This window comes from Momordica charantia (assembly GCF_013281855.1).
Source record: "Momordica charantia cultivar OHB3-1 chromosome 8 unlocalized genomic scaffold, Mcharantia_2.0 BLBB01000008.1, whole genome shotgun sequence".
Taxonomy (NCBI): Eukaryota; Viridiplantae; Streptophyta; class Magnoliopsida; order Cucurbitales; family Cucurbitaceae; genus Momordica; species Momordica charantia.
The window spans coordinates 19,539,095-19,552,740 of NW_028275166.1; the positions used below are offsets into that span (position 1 = coordinate 19,539,095).

Below are 13,646 nucleotides of genomic sequence, written 5' to 3' on the forward strand. Positions count from 1 at the left end.
AATTACATCCCAACTCTCAGTACCTGGTACACCACAACAGAACGGTGTGTCGGAAAGGAAAATCGACCCTATTAGACTGCAGTATCAATGATGAGCTATGCTCAATTGCCTGCCTCCTTTTGGGGTTATGTAGTGGAGACTGTAGTATACATTTTGAATACAGTTCCATCAAAAAGTATTTTTGAAATATCTTATGAACTATGGAGAAGACATAAAACTAGTTTACGTTACTTCAGAATTTGGGAATCATGTATTAGTGACAAAACCGAAGAAACTGGAATCTCATTCAAAAGTGTGTCTATTCATAGGTTACCCCAAGGAAACGAGAGGTGGACTATTCTTTGATCCATAAGAAAATAGTGTTTGTATCGACAAATGCTATATTTTTGGAAGAAGACCACCCAAAAGATCATAAACCACGAAGCAAGTTGGTTGTGTTAAACGAGATTTCTAATGAAGCTACAAATACATCAACAAGAGTTGTTGATGGCGCTAGTACATCACGTTAGTCACATCCATCTCAAGAGTTGAGAGTGTCACGAGGTAGTGAGAGGATTGTGTCACAACCTGATCGTTACGTAGGTTTAACAGAAACCGAAGTCGTTATACCTGATGATAGCGTTGAGCATCCATTGACCTATAAAAAGGCAATGGAAGATGTTGATAAGGACAAATGAGTCAAAGCTCTAGACCTAGAAATGAAGTCTATGTACTTCAATTCCATCTGGGACCTTGTAGATAAACTTGATGGGGTCATACCTATACGTTGTAAATGTATACAAGAGAAACGAGAAGCCAAAGGAACGGTACTGTAACGCCCCCGAATTTTGATAACTTACATGGGAACATTACTAAACCTACGTGCTCCAAACTGCCTTCCAAAGCATAAAGGCGACTAAACGAACCTAGAAATTTCAGTTTTTCATTTGCTCAAGTTAAACCTGGGAACACTTTACTTTTCCAATGGACTAAACAACTTGCCCTTCATGGACAAACAACACTTAACTTTCCCGTTTAAGTCAAGCAAGCCAAAACAAGTAAATAACAATAGACAAACAACCTATCCAAGAGAAACATAACCCTACAAGATAATAACAAATCAACTAAGTAAATAAAAACCACCACTCTTCCACCGCGCCACTCTAATAATAACACCACAACCAAAATGATTAATCCATGCTTCAAGCTCAAAAAGTTAGTGAATCCAACAGCATTAAACATTTTCCCTAAGCTTCTCGATGAAGCCAATGACATAATCTTTACAGGAGTCCATACTTAAAAGAAAAGTCATCTAAAACATTATACCAACCCCCTGAACTTTACACAAGTCGATACTCAAAACATAAGAAATAAACTAAACCATCAAGACAACTAAAGACCTATTAGTTCAAGGCTTGATGCAATTGAAGACATAAGTCTGTATTTGATTTCTCTTGAATTTTTGACTTATTCTACATTTATGCAATGTGTATTTGCAAATTCTTCCACTTTTTACCATGAATTGCCCTTAGCATATTTTATTTCATATATTTGTTTTTACTACAATATGATTTACTTGAGCTAATTATCAAGTTCTAACTCAATTCTTCCTTTTTGACCTAACTTTATAATTAGTTCCTTTTAAGACGAAACATTTTTCAACTGGATGGCTAACATCTCTAATATTTACAGCAGTTGGGATTATTTACTTTTCCCATCTCCTCTGGTCATTTGTATTCATTGAGTTCGATCAGTTGCAATTTTTTTGTAGTTTTTCTAACATATTAGAGATGTCAGAATTAGGAAAAAGATAAACTTTTTCTTGTCTTTCCTTTAGAGCTAAATGACACCTTTCATTTTCTTATCGTTTTTCTACCTTTTTATCTTTTCTTTTAAAAGTAGATAAGTTGTCTTCATAACCATTTGATTCTTCAAAAATCGTCTCGGCGCTCTTACTTCCTTTCTTCATGTCAGGGACTAAAAGGTCATTATCTCCTTGATTAGCAATACTTAGCTCCATGTCTTGTGCGCAAGTTGCTCATTCTTCAAATGTGTGAAGTTTTACGCCTTTAAGAATGTAAAGAAGTCCCCAATGTATGCATTGAATCCACTTCTCAACAACAGATAATTCAGTGAGTCGATATTTGCATATAAGACTTAGAGCTCCCCACTTGTTGATATAGTCAACAATGGGTTCATCTTTTCATTGCTTGAAAAATGATTTCCATCATGCCAGCAATTCGCCTCGTGCTATTGAAGCGATTAAGGAATTTTCTTTCCAATTGTTCCTAGTTGTTGACGGATTTAGACTCCAAATATATGTACCAGTCAAAAGAATTCTCCTTCAACATTCAGATGAACTGATCGACAAATCTTCTCGAGTACCATATTTTTCACATGTCTCGACAAATGAGCAATATGTTGCTCAGGATTACTCTTTTCGTCAAATTGCTGGAACTTTGGGGGGTTGATATCCCGTTTTCATTCTTAAGTTGTTTATCCTCTTGGTGTACGACATGGAGTACATGAGGAAGCTTCTAGATGGTCTACCATACTAAGCTCTAATCGAATTTGTGATCATATCTTGAAGTTGTTGGACGGACAGTGAAGCAATTGAAATAAAGTGTTCTTGTTGTTCTTCTTGCATGATACTTTTTCTTTTGTCGCTAACTCTAACGATGAGAGTTTTACTCGACTTAGAAACATCTTGACCTTCAATTTTATTCATGAGGGAGATTATTGTAATCCCTCTCTTCGACCATGTTCAATTTTTTCTCCATATTAGCCATATTTTCCTTTATATTTGATGCATTGACCATCAACATAGAGTACATGACGTTTGAATTAGATGTCTTTATAAGATGGGCAGAGGAGTAATTGGACTCGAGTACGAGTCACTTGAAGCAGCAATCTTTGATTAAGTTTTTTTTTAATGTTATCACTTCTTGGTTGAGAGAAAGAGATGAGAGGTAGAGAGGTCTCATTGGGCATGCCAATTTGTTCGCGAGGAGTTCAAAGAAGAGAGGAAGCTCGAAATAAATGAACTTGATTTGTATTTATGTATGTAGTGTACAATCCCTAGTATATGATCCTCTGATGCTTTCTTTTAGATGTAAACTTTAATTCAAGGGTTTCTGAGTTTGTTCTTGAATCAAAGAAGTTGGCACCTTCGACTTCTAGTTTATTGAAGGATTTCTTAAGTCTTTTGATTTAAGCTTATTGAAGAGTTTTGCTTGTTGATGAAGTTCTTAGGTTTCTAGCTTAATGAAGTTCTTCAGCTATGTAGATTAATGAAGTTCTACGGCAATGAAGCTTGATAAAGTTCTTCAACTATGAAGTTTGATGAAATTCTTCGACTATACAACTTGATGAAGTTCTTTGGCTATTCAACTTAATAAAGCTCTTCCGCTATGCAGCTTGATGAAATCTTCAACTGTAGCTTAACGAAGTTCTTCAGCTTATAGCTTGATGAAGTCTTTTACTTGTAGCTTGATGCGAAGTTTTCGACTTTGTGCTTGTAGAGAGTCTTTGAAGCCTTTGGCTTTGAGCTTGTTGAAATCTTATGAAGTTCTTAGCCTTGTTGAAGTTTTTCAACTATGCAGCTTGATGAAGTTCTTCTGCTTTGTAGCTTGATGAAGTTCTTTGGCTCTGCAGCTTGATGAAGTCTTTAGCTTATAACTTAATGAAGTCTTCGACTTGTAGCTTGATGCAAAGTCTTTGGCTTGTTGATGAAGTTCTTAGGCTTGTTGAAGTTTTTCGGCTATACAGTTTTATGAAGTTCTTCCGATTTGCAGCTTGATGAAGTTTTTGGCTTGTTGCTTAACAAATTTTTTTGACTTATTGGTTGACCAAGAGAAGATTCAATATCTTAAGGTCTCGTAGTTTTCAAGTATTCAATTCCTCAAGTCTTTAGCTTTGTTGCCTCTGAATGCTCTGTTGAATGCTTGTAGATAATTCAAGATAGTCTAATGTATCTAAATCTCCTTTTCTTTTCAATCCTTCTCCCCTCAAATGAGAGGTTACGCCCTCTATTTATAGAGTTTTCAGTGGATCTTATGTGGGATTTATTCCCATGGGCTTAATGGATTTGGATCCAATCTCCTTATGAGTTCATCCCATTAGCCGATGTCATCAGATAGCCATAAGGCACATGACATAATTTGTGATTGAGCCTAAATATAATTTTAAATTTGTGACCTAGCATTTAACAATTCAACCAAAATTTCTCATTCAACACTATCAAAAGTTTCAAATTGTTTTCTGAAAATTTCAAACATACTTTTATCTATATCGCTATGAGTTTGCGACGTGGAGTGACTGACTTTCTTTCCGATAGGAGAAAAATGGAGTCGCCGCCAATCTTTCTTTATAGGGTGTGATTGGTCACCCAAATGCATGGATAAGTTGATCTACACAAAAAAGATATGGGTTCGTGGGTCTTTTATGTGTGGGGAAGGTATTAGCACCCCACAACATTGAACGATAATTTATTTTCTCATATTATTTTCAAGAAAATGACCTTTAAAGAAAAAGATTTATTTTATTTTTAAATGTCTCACGTTTTATTGATCAGTATTCTTAAGCTAAATAATGAGCAATAATTATGAGCGGTCTAAAGCCATTAAGAAAATTTTAATTATTTGAATTTAATTTGACCTCCCAAAATAAATTCATCAACTCAAGAATATTAGGAAATTGACCTCTCAAATTCCCCGATCTCCATCATAGAAATTTTTTTAGAAGAATGTTAAAGAAAAATATGTGATTTGTTATTTTTCTAGAAATATTATGAATGTTTTTTATTTAAAATTTTTTCTTGTGATAAAATGTCTTTTATAAAAATGCAATTACTCATGAAATACTTAGTTTTTAAAAATTATTTACAACAAAAAAATTACAAAAAAAAATTTAGTAAAAGATATTTATTTGCTTAAAAAGGTAAATTATTTAGGGAAAAAATAGATGCGAACAATTTTATATTTAGTAATTTAATTATTTTTTTAAGTAAAAACACGAATAAACATACAGAATTCAATAGGAAACATATCAAAAATCAAATCTTGACCTCCCGAGATATTGATCTTTTCCTTCAAAACTCCAAGAACATCTACTTCTCGAATATTTCAAGGTTCTGTCATCGAGAAGTTCCCTTTTGGAAATTTTTTAAATGAAGATCTTTACCTGAATTAAAAATATATATATTTATCAAATAGTATTACAAGAAATTTTTGCATAATATGTATGCCCACCTTTATCAAATATCATAATCTAGATAAACATGTTACGAAATTATTCAATAAAATCTCATATTACAAATAATTAAAGCAACAATAATATAAGATTAGCAATATGGATAAATTAATAAAACAAGGAACAAAAATAAGATAAAATAAAACAAAGAAAATGTATTTTAAAGAAGGAGTGAAATAACATTACACTCGAACATGACTAAAACGAGATATGAAAAAGTAAATCAACCTATTTTGATTTTCATTCAATGAAAACATGAAAACTTACTACCTTGAAAACAAATTTGATTTGTCCTCTTTATTGACTTGTGGTGCAATTCAAACGTTGAAGGACAAAATAACAGTGAGAATAACCATAGAACCAAAATTGAACCAAAATTGAGAGAAAGTAAATAAGGAAGAAAAGAACAAAATAAATGAAAAACAAAACAAGTAATGAAAAAGAAAGAAAAGAAGATGGAGAGAGTCAGGTGAGTGGAAGAGAGGAATATTTGAGAATGAGAGAGAACCCAGAGAGAGAAAAAAAATATATAAATAATTTTGAAAGAAGAAGAGGAAAAAACAATAAAAATAGGGAGAGCTATGGGAAAAAAGAAAATGGAAAGAGAAAAAAACGAAAATAAAAAGTTGAAGAGAGAAAAAGAAGGGGAGAGACCAAGAAAGAGAGACAAATAACTGGGAGAGAAATTGTAGGTTCTCACCAGATATCTTTGCCGTACAATCAATCAAATCCGATGATTTTATAATAAATTTTGAATTTTACTCGAATTATGCTAAATCATATTTAAAACTTTTTCAAATGGGTAAGATTATATTTTATTTTTATTGAAAATATTTTATTTTGATAAAACACGGAAAGGCACATTTAATAAAAAAATTGATTTTATTACTTTTTTTTTTTAAGATTTGATTTTGGAAATGAATAAGAAAATCGATATTGAAATCAAATATTTTTTTTATTTTCTTTTGATAAAACAAACCAAACATAAAATATTTACCATAAAATGTAAACAAAAATACTACCAGAACATTACAACAAATCCAATATAAAAAATGATGAAATTGAATACCGGACAAATTTAGAGACCTACCACCTATATTTGATATTTTCTAAAAATGTTGAACTTAGAGAAGAAACAACAACTATAAAGTTAATAAATATTATCTAAATAAGTATATAATTAAATAACATGCATTTGCCACTATTTCATATTTTTAAATACTCTAGAACTAGATTTAGATTCACAATAAAAATAAATATGGTTAACAAATTAAATTGAGAGATATAAAAGTTTAAAATATTTTCATATATATATATATATATATATTAGAAATAAAAAACTAATCGATAATATTTTATTAAAAAATTTAAATATATACACACACATACTTGAAAAGGCGGAAAGCAGCAATCCTTAGTTTGATTCTAGGTCTATCAAATTAAGGAGAACTGTGAAAAAATCGATTTTAAAATATATTTTAATCATTCGCGTTGAACCAAGGACCAAATACCAAATACTCTTTTGTATCATGTCGGCAAAATAATCACTTTTTAGTTAACGTCATGCAGACCATCAAAATAATTAAATGGTTATCTTGTGATAATAGTCTATACAAGTGGCGAAATACTTAAAAATATATTTACTCGTGATAATAGAAAATAAAGTAGTGAATCCCATTTTATAAAATAATAAATTTATTAATTGTGTGATAAATAGAATAGGAATTGAAGTAAATTGAGCTTTCAATTTTGGCTGACAATAATTAATTAAGGATATTCATAGGGCGGAGACGGACGTGGAAATTCCCACCGAGAATTTTCTCCATTTATTTTTTTGTGAATTAACATATATTTTTTTTAATTCCAATTAGTTGCTTAATTCCAACCTCATTTACGTAGTTTATTTTATTTCTTCTCATTGAAAGAAAAAATTCTAAACCACGTAAGATAAATAATATTTTATCCGAGTCTAATTAAATATAGAAAATGCAAACTAATTAAATAAAAATAATATATATAATATATTAATAAAGGGGAAGGGGGCAGGGCCTGCGGGTAAGGAAACGTTCTTCGTCTCCATTGATAGTTGGGAAAAGATCTCCTCCCGTGTAGAAAATGGACACCTCTAATAGCAATTATTTGTATATATTTTTTAACAAAATAAATAGATTAAAAAATCCAAAAAGAAGTTGTATAATATTAGATGGCGACAAATTAAATTGGGATTGTCATTCATTGCTGGGTTGTTGCCAAACCAACAAACCAACCACATCAAATCAAACTCTCGTTTTCATTTCAGATTCTTTTTACCTCAACCAACTTTAAAATGTCACTATGACAGGGAAAAGTTTGAAGGGTCAATTTTATAGAAATATAGATATAGACGTGGATAAAATATCGTGAAAAAAGCTATACAATAAAAATTCATATCAAATAGTTAAATTAACCAATAAAAATTTCACTCTCTTTGAATAAATTTTAAAATATTAATATTAGTGATATTTGGTTGATATTTTTTATATTTTATTGATTTTCTTGCAGTACTATAGAAATATTGACTCAATCATCACGTCGTTGAGCCCATAAATATATGAAAATATTAATAGAAATATTGGCCAAGGGACAAAATTTTAACACCTTGCTTTTAACCTATGTTATATAACAACCTTTTACTTTTATTTTAAATCCTTCACCCCACATATAAAATATTAAGAAAAAATAGTATTTTTAGATTTTCATGGTTGAGTAATAGTATTTTAGTAATATTTGCAATATCTTCCCGTTAAATTATGAGTTTGATTTCTAGAATTATGCTCATTTACTCCATCTACTTAAAAAATTAATAATAAATCTAATAAGTCTTTGAATTGGGAAGTTTTCATCTATGATGAATTATTTCATGTCAATTTTTTTCCAAGCACCAAATTAAATTAAATATGTAAGCATCTATTAAAAGCCATGCTCTAGTTGGCCAATTAAAATCTTTTTAAAACATAGAAACCAGTGAAGGTTTAAAGAAACTTTTAAAAATAGAATAAATACCATTCTATAAATAGCATAAAAGAGATGAAACTTTTTTTGCGTTTCTCATCTAATTTTGATTTGCTTTTCTGCAGATCGGACGGTGGGAATTCCATGCAAATTTGCTATGCACATAGGAAACATAGAATAAATGCAATTCTATACATAGCATAAAAGAGTCGAAACTTTTTTTGTATTTCTCATTTAACTTTGATTTGCTTTTCTGCAGATTGGACGGTGGGAATTCCTTGCAAAATTGCTATTCACATTGGAAAAATAAAATAAATACAAAAAAAAAAGGAAAAAAGATATGATTGGTTGTGTTCCAAATATTCCGCACAGAATTCAGCACTCATTCATCTTTATCATCTTCATCGTAGTTGAAAGGCAGAGGCACAGATTTAAACGCTCGGTATTTTCCAACATTGTTCAAATGCTCATTTTCCAACCTGAAATATCCAAACACGTTCAATGTTAATGTTAGACGCCTCGTGTTTATTTTATTTTAGTCCTTCAATTTTTAAATATTTTATTTTAGTCCTTCAACTTTTCATGTATTTACCTGAAGAAGTTCCATATGCCGCGGCGAATGATCTCTAAGCTAGCAACAATAGCAATTAACCCTTCTCTGTGCAAGAAAGAGACTTGGAAGTTCAACACTGTTTGCATCCAAGCAAGCCTCAGCACCACATTCAATGCCTGCAATGTTTCGGTTTTCTTTAGAAATCACGACGAAAAACACATTTCGAAACTGACCTTTTTGTTAAGGATCCCACATTAAAAAGATAAGGGATCTAACAAATATTTATAATAAACATAACTACTCCTCTTATTGCATGAATATTGATACTTTTCGATTGAATCTCTGTGTCACTCACCATGGCAATGAAATATACGCTCTTTTGTGGGACGAGGAGCTTGTCTCTCAACCAGCGGTTCTTCGATTGGCGTTGTAGAAGCCCCCAGTCAATGACGAGGTCCCAGTATGTGCCTGAAACTGCTGCTATGACTGAAAATACCCAAGCCAGAACATACCAAACACGTACTGCCGTGTTCAGACTGTATGCTGTCCTGAAGCAAACAGCAGCGATCGCAAACGAGTATTTCAATCCGTTCAATGCATGCATATTGTCCTTCTCTTCATACAGACGACGAAGACACTGCGAAAGTTCGAAAACAAAACAAAACATTAAGCTAAGCACTGAAAATTCCTTGTGTTCTTCCTACACACTGTGATTGAGTAGGCAGTTGAATCCAAGAGCAAGATTGGGATACCTGAAGAAGGCGCCACAAGTATGGAATAACGGCCACGATGAAATTGAAGGTTCGGAATACCGTGTGAGCCTTGCAGGTGGTCTCTCTAATTTTGTAGTCTCCCCAACCGTAATAGCAAATGTAAAATTCCAGACTTCTGAGTGCTTGCACCTGGCTTGTTAACTGATCAGCTAAGAAAAAGTCTGGGAGCAGCACCTGAAGGAAAGAAATTTGTTAAATTTATAACAGCAACTTCGGTATTCTCCGAGCTCATATACATTGTGGACAACCGAATTTACCTTGTAGAGAGGAGCACAGATGCAGTGGAACAGACAAGTGAGGAAGAACAAACGACTCGAGCGATATATGATGTTAAACGGGCAGATCAGTATTGCAGTTACAAGCTGCAGAAGGAAAAAAGTGGGTTCAATTAGTAATAATACTTCATATGCAAAAATAGTGAAGCACTGGAGAAGGTTAGTGTGAAAAAAATCTTACAATAACCGCAAACAGAGGTAGAAGTTCAGTCACTGCTTTGAAATCTTTTGTTCTCGGGTCCATTTCCATGTCAAGGTTTGAGAGCACAGCGCCGAGTCCAAGTACTGCTAGACCGAAACCGATAAGGAGAACTTGACGATAGCCCAACTCATTTCCTTGCTTGAAACCAAATATGAAGGAGTAGTTTACGCGATATCGCCTCCAGAAGTATATGTTGGCAGCATACATAATCAAATGCAGAACAACAAATCCAAACAAGCTGCAAAAACATATAGTTTCATATGTCAAACCAATAAGACGCAGAATAAACTTTCTTTCTCTGATGATGCTGCTTCCAAAATGATTGAAGCAACTGAATTACCCAATAACTATAGTTTTTCTTTCACTGCAAAGTAGTTTAATTTAATAATATGAAAGATTAAGTGTAGGGTTGTAGTTACCTGTAGAGGGGAAACATGGTTTCCATATACTTTGTGCTTCCTGTTGTATCCATAATATGGCGGGCACGCATAATTAAGATGAGCGCTAGAACAAGAGCTGCAGAGCAACCAGCAAGAAAGCCTGCAAATTTTTTGAGTTAGTTTGAAAGAGTAGTAAAATGGGGGCTTGTCCCAAAACAATAGGTACAATACAGCAAATCATGGTTGTAAATCAGAGCACTTACCCATGGAAAATGTCGTCCTATGTCTTTCCCGCTTTGCTTTCGGTCTTAATATATTCATCGCCTTGCTGCGATTGGCATTGCAGAAATGTTTGATGAATGTATTCTCAACCCTCTCCATTAACTTGGCAACCTGCAGTGGCAAATATCACATTAGTATTAAAGTAAAAACATTGGAGGACTTGCTTCATTGAGTAACTTCTCTAATGAAGAAATGGTTGATCAGAGAAGCTAAATCTCACATCGTCGGAACTTCCGAGGTAAGAACTGTCCACCGTCTTCATGTACGCTTTTGATGCATCTCTTGATGTAATCTACAATGGAATTACAAAGGGGCATAAGTAAGAAGGAAGGAGACATGTTTGTGTGGATATTTTATTTTTCCTCTTCAAAGTCACCCTTCTTAATTTGATATTACTCCTTCAAATGGGAAGTAAAGTACCTTGTCATATTTCTTCATGATCTTCGAGAACGCCAGCGTATTCAAGAAGCTGATGAATGGGAAAACATTAGCAGTTGAAACATTGGAAAAACATGGTGGCGGCCAAGAAGAAAAAGAGATGTACCTGAAGCTCTTCAAAAGCCTAAGTTTCTGGTAGAACACAGAGAAGGCCTGCTTGAGTTGTTCTTCAACTTTCTTCAGATTGTCTCTGCTGAACCTGAGGTCTGAGTTTTTGGGGAACTTAAGGAAGTCCTTGATGGTCGAACGCGGCGTTTCGATTGGATTATTCATTTTCACACGATCAAGAACTTCTAATGGAGGTGGTCTAACACCCTTCGTTTTGTTGGAATTATCTTGATATTCGACCTTTTTATCTCTCGGTTTCGTCTCGATCTCGTCCCCCTCTTCATTCAATTCATCCAATTGCCCAAGCTCACCTAACCCCCCTTCTTCTATAATCTCCATGGCCATATGAGGTCTCTCTGCTCATTCAAAACACACATTCAAACAGTTCTTTACTTAGTTTCCTCTACAATTCAAGCCAAACACAGTCTAATCAGAGCTATGAACACACTCAGAAACGGCAGAACATTACATCAAACATGAACAATCTAGCAGAAAATTCAGGGGAGAACTTACTTCCAGATTTGGCCCCTTTGGGGGTGGAAGCCGCCAAGGCAGCGGAAGAAGCAGCAATGCCAGAAGCAAGGCGAGTCATCTCCACAGTCTTCTCCGACATGTCGAACACCAAACCCTGGGGATTCTCGACCTTGACCCTGAAAGCAATCAGAGCATCCATCTGCTTATTCAGCATCTCCGCTTCCTGCATAACCTCCTCCACCTTCGCCCTGTAGAACTTATCCACTTTGTTGAACTCATCGTCGAGGCGCCGGAAATAGACGAGCTCGTACTCGGAGCCCTCGTCGGCGGCCATGAGGAAGGTGGTCCTGTAGTTCTGGGCGCCATCCTCGTGCATAGAGGTCACGAGAATGGCCTGGCTCTCGATGTCGGAGGCGGAGGAGGGGGTGGAGGGATGGACGTGGCGCTGGGTGAGGCCGCTGAAGGCTCTGTAGAGAGTGAGCTTGCGCTTCAGGCCGGAAGGCTGCGGCGGGTGCGCCGGAGGGCCGCTTCTTAGCTTGAATCTCTGAATCTCCTTCAGAAGAGATTTGAGGAAATTGTAGTCCATGTACGCTTCGTGCCATTCCGGCACCATTTGAGCTGTGAATTCCTTCCCGAACTTCATTGTTCTTCAACCTTTCCTCTGTGTTGCTAACTTTGTTCAACACCAAATTATGTATGGAGATGGTGAGATGGGAGGAGCTTGCGATTATGGTGTATATATAGAGGATAAAACATGAACAGACCCTTTCAACTCACATTTTGGCGTTCTGCCATGGAAGATTCCGAGCAAGCCAAGCGGAAGCGGACGCGCAATGACCTGTTGGGTATTGCCAACAGGGAGAGAGAATGTACGGATACATGCGTTTGGAGAGAGAGAATGTGTGCAAATATAATATAATGTGTTAAAGAGAGAGAAACAAATTAAGTTTTGTTTTACTTTAAGGTCCCTGGACTTTTCTAATTTTATCTCTCAGCTTTCCTATTTTATTTCATTACGGTCCTCTTTAACTTTCTGTATATTTTTAAGAAATAAACATTTTAGTTTTCTGTGGTGTTATTTTTCCAAAATACTTGGCATCTCAAAAATTTTAGTCCATCATCATTGAAAAACTGAGTAGTCGTTCCTTTTTTTCTATTTTTATAGTTCTCTCTCGTTTAATGGTATTAAGGTGAAGATTCGTTGTTATTGTTACAGAAGCAAGTATCTTATTTTTCCACTTAATATCTAGGTGTTTAATATGGCCATCTAATTTATCTACACATGCTAAAAGACAACCGATCTGAATCTAGTTCAACTAGTTAAAATATATATCTTTGATCTAAAGTCTTCATGTTCTAATCCGAGAAATTATTATATAACAAAAATACATATTCAAAGGCACGTTAATTTTTTTAGTCTAATTATCATCTTTTAAAAAGTTTACTATAATAGATATTTTAAAATATGAGACATGAAAATATAATAAACTTACCAAAATAGAATTGGAGATAAAAATAAGATATGTTTTTTCTCAATGAGAAGATAGATTCTAAAAGAAGGAAGGGGGAAAAGGCAACGGCTGAGTTTGACTAGGCGAAGACGAGAAAAGAAAGGGAGCAGGTACTGACTTTTATAATCCAAAGAAAAGTAAAAAGTATCTCAAAAGAATTAAAAATCTAAAAGTTGGGTGAAAAATACATTTGAATGATCCATGTTGAAGTAGTCACATTTGACTCCAGGGGAGGAACCCTGCTAGAAGCACCATTTCCAACACTATTTGTTACGAGGGTGAAAACGTAGACTCTCATGTATTCGGCAGTTAAGGGAGGTATGCCTAAAACCGTAAGAAATGAGCCAGATCGACCTCGTCCTATCCTACTGCAGAAAGGATGCACTTCACTGACTTGATCAATGCTCATCATCAGTTTGGCCATCGAGAT

At 34.4% G+C, this 13,646-nt stretch overlaps 1 protein-coding gene across 1 annotated transcript; it reads right to left on the reverse strand.

Moving 5' to 3' along the window:
• Positions 1–8,416: 8,416 nt before the first annotated feature.
• Positions 8,417–12,575, reverse strand: LOC111023238 (phosphate transporter PHO1 homolog 3). The gene is made up of 12 exons (XM_022300620.2): positions 11,745–12,575; positions 11,230–11,587; positions 11,106–11,154; positions 10,906–10,977; positions 10,667–10,796; positions 10,443–10,563; positions 10,003–10,261; positions 9,804–9,908; positions 9,526–9,720; positions 9,129–9,410; positions 8,813–8,949; positions 8,417–8,699 (listed from the first exon to the last, which is right to left on the reverse strand). Exons 1-12 carry the CDS (start codon positions 12,346–12,348, stop codon positions 8,603–8,605), a joined length of 2,409 nt encoding a protein of 802 aa, XP_022156312.1. The 5' UTR covers positions 12,349–12,575; the 3' UTR covers positions 8,417–8,602.
• Positions 12,576–13,646: the final 1,071 nt, after the last annotated feature.

Coding starts and splice junctions, on each gene's coding strand:
- LOC111023238 (XM_022300620.2), bottom strand. CDS start 12,348: ATGAAGTTCGGGAAGGAATTCACAGCTCAAATGGTGCCGGAATGGCAC. Junction 9,909..10,002: donor TACCTCTGTTTGCGGTTATT/GTAAGATTTTTT, acceptor TTCCTTCTGCAG/CTTGTAACTGCAATACTGAT. Junction 8,950..9,128: donor GCGTATATTTCATTGCCATG/GTGAGTGACACA, acceptor GAAACATTGCAG/GCATTGAATGTGGTGCTGAG.